Raw genomic sequence first — 2,392 nt, 5'->3', positions numbered from 1 at the left:
GTTTTTCTTACGCTCGTGGGTTTCTGCACCGCTGAGGCTCCTCAGCACACGCAGCTTTACAGCGTGGTCCCAGCCCTCACTAATTTGCAAGCTTTTGTTTTTGGCTCAGTAATGCTCAGATGCTGGTTTTTGTCTGAGGATCTGACTGCGTCATCTCAAAGAGGTATCACAGAGCCCACGTGGGAATGGAAACTTTTAGGATCCTTCCTAAAAGGAAAACAAACCCGAAGTCCCTCTGAAGCAGGCGTTTAAACTCCATCAGAGGTGGTAGAACGGGGAATGAACTCCCAGTGTCTCGTGTTCTGTGTCACCCTCTGTGTCTGATGGTTTCTTTTTCAGCACTTGGCTCTGTGACGGCTGTAGGTTCACGCTGGGTCACTGTAGCGTTGGGGTGTTTGAGGTGGGGTTTCCTTTAACCTCGTGTGTGTTGAGCTGAGTTGAGGGTAGCGACCCCTGCGGAAAGCTGACGTGACAGGTCTGTCAGTGTTCTTTTACAGCCGTAGAAAACAGGGTACTGATTAAAACACACAAAAAAAGCTGTGAGATGTAGGAAGCTGAAGCATCGCTGTGGGTCTCCGGGATGGAGCGAGGCCTCGGTCACCTCTGAGGGGCAGACGAGGGATGTGCCGGGGTAAGGGAAGTGGGGCAGGCTGCCTCAGCGCCCGTGTGGCCCCGGGGAGAGGAGAAGGAGAGTCCCCGGGATGGGACCGAGCGAGCAGCCTCCCGGGCTCTGCTCCTCGCTCTCGGGGGCCTGGCTGGGGAAGGGGAGGGGAGACTGGGGGCGGCAGTATTGGAGAGACGTCAAGCGGAAGGGAAGCGCTCGGTCGGCTGCGAGTGGGCTCGGCCGCCGTCTGAGCATGCTCCCGGGGGCTGCGACGGGTATATAGCAGCGGAGGGCGCCGGCGGCAGCAGGAGCGGTTGCGCCGAGGCAGGGGGACACGGCACTCCGCACCGTACCGCTCTCCGGTCCGCTCCGTACCGCACCGCGCTTCTTCGCTCCGTACCGCTCTCCGGTCCGCTCCGTACCGCTCTCCGGTCCGCTCCGTACCGCACCGTACCGCTCTCCGATCCGCTCCGTACCGCTTCGTACCGCGCCTCTCCGCACCGCACCGCTCTCCGGTCCACTCCGTACCGCATTGTACCGCGCTTCTCCGCACCGTACTGCTCTCCGTACCGCATCGTACCGCGCCTGTCCGCGCACCGTGCTGCTCTCCGGACCGCTCCGTCCCACGCTCCAGTCCGCTCCGTACCGCCCCTCGCCGCACCGTACCGCGCTCCGCACCGCTCTGTTTTCGTCCATCCCGCGCGTCTCCGCGCCGCACGGTACCGCTGTGATCCCCGCCGGGCCGCAGTTGCCCGCCGGAGCCCCGCTGCCCGGCACGGCCGAAGCGGCGAGCCCCGCTCCGCCGGCCCCGGCCCCCGCGGCGGGCGGTCCCGCGGGCGGAGGGATGGCGGCCAAGCCGGCCGAGCTGCTGGGCGTCTGCTCCAGCTACCAGGCGGTGATGCCCCACTTCGTCTGCGTGGCCGAGGAGTTCCCCCCGCCCGCCCGCCCCGCCAAGGCGCCCAGGGGCAAGCTGCGGCGGCCGCGGCAGTCGCGCTTCAAGACGCAGCCGGTGACTTTCGACGAGATCCAGGAGGTGGAGGAGGAGGGGGTGTCTCCCATGGAGGAGGAGAAGGCCAAGAAGTCCTTCCTGCAGTCGCTGGAGTGCCTGCGGCGGAGCACCCAGAACCTCAGCCTCCAGCGGGAGCGCCTCGGCAGCTGCCGCCTCCGCAACAGCCTCGACTCCAGCGACTCGGACTCGGCCCTCTGAGGGCTGCGGGACGCGGCGGGGCCCGGCTCGGGACCGACCGGGCTGCGGGATGTTTTCTAAGAAAGCGCTTGTACCTTCGTTTCTATTTGATTGTATGAAACTGTCCGTTCAAAAGACAAAAAATAATGATCTTTTATATTCGTTAGAAGAAATGAGCTGGTTTAGATGCATTGAGCTGCTGGACTTTGTATTTATTTTTCCATTTAAACCGTTGACTGCATTAATTTAATATGTTTCTACCTGAATGTCTGGTATTATTTCCATAAAAGAGTAATAAAATCTGATATATTTGCACAGTACATCTCAAACTGTCCTTATTTAAGGGACCTGACTGTCCTTCAGCTCCTTTTACCCCTTGGAGGGCAAAAGGGATGTAAAGGCTGTCAGCAGCAGTAGCGCTTTCCTCAGGGATGCTGCACAGAGAGGTTTTGCAGTCTGTACTGTCAAGTACAAGCTAATGACTGATTTTAGGCAACTTTATTTGCTTTTTGGAGGCCTTTGTGTTAACCTGAATTGACGTTTAAGGAACGTGCATAGTCGGTTGTGCCCGAGAATTTTCATGCTTGAAGCACCTGTATATC

The 2,392-nt window shown here is 59.6% G+C and overlaps 1 protein-coding gene across 1 annotated transcript; it reads left to right on the top strand.

The window, feature by feature from the left end:
• Window positions 1-900: 900 nt before the first annotated feature.
• C6H11orf96 (chromosome 6 C11orf96 homolog) lies at window positions 901-2,110 on the top strand. The gene has a single exon (XM_061998312.1). It carries the CDS (start codon window positions 1,449-1,451, stop codon window positions 1,809-1,811), a length of 363 nt encoding a protein of 120 aa, XP_061854296.1. The 5' UTR covers window positions 901-1,448; the 3' UTR covers window positions 1,812-2,110.
• Window positions 2,111-2,392: the final 282 nt, after the last annotated feature.

Source organism: Colius striatus, chromosome 6 (assembly GCF_028858725.1).
Source record: "Colius striatus isolate bColStr4 chromosome 6, bColStr4.1.hap1, whole genome shotgun sequence".
Lineage (NCBI taxonomy): Eukaryota > Metazoa > Chordata > Aves > Coliiformes > Coliidae > Colius > Colius striatus.
The sequence above is the reverse complement of the archived record's forward strand: the minus strand, read 5'-3'. Positions and strand labels throughout refer to the sequence as shown.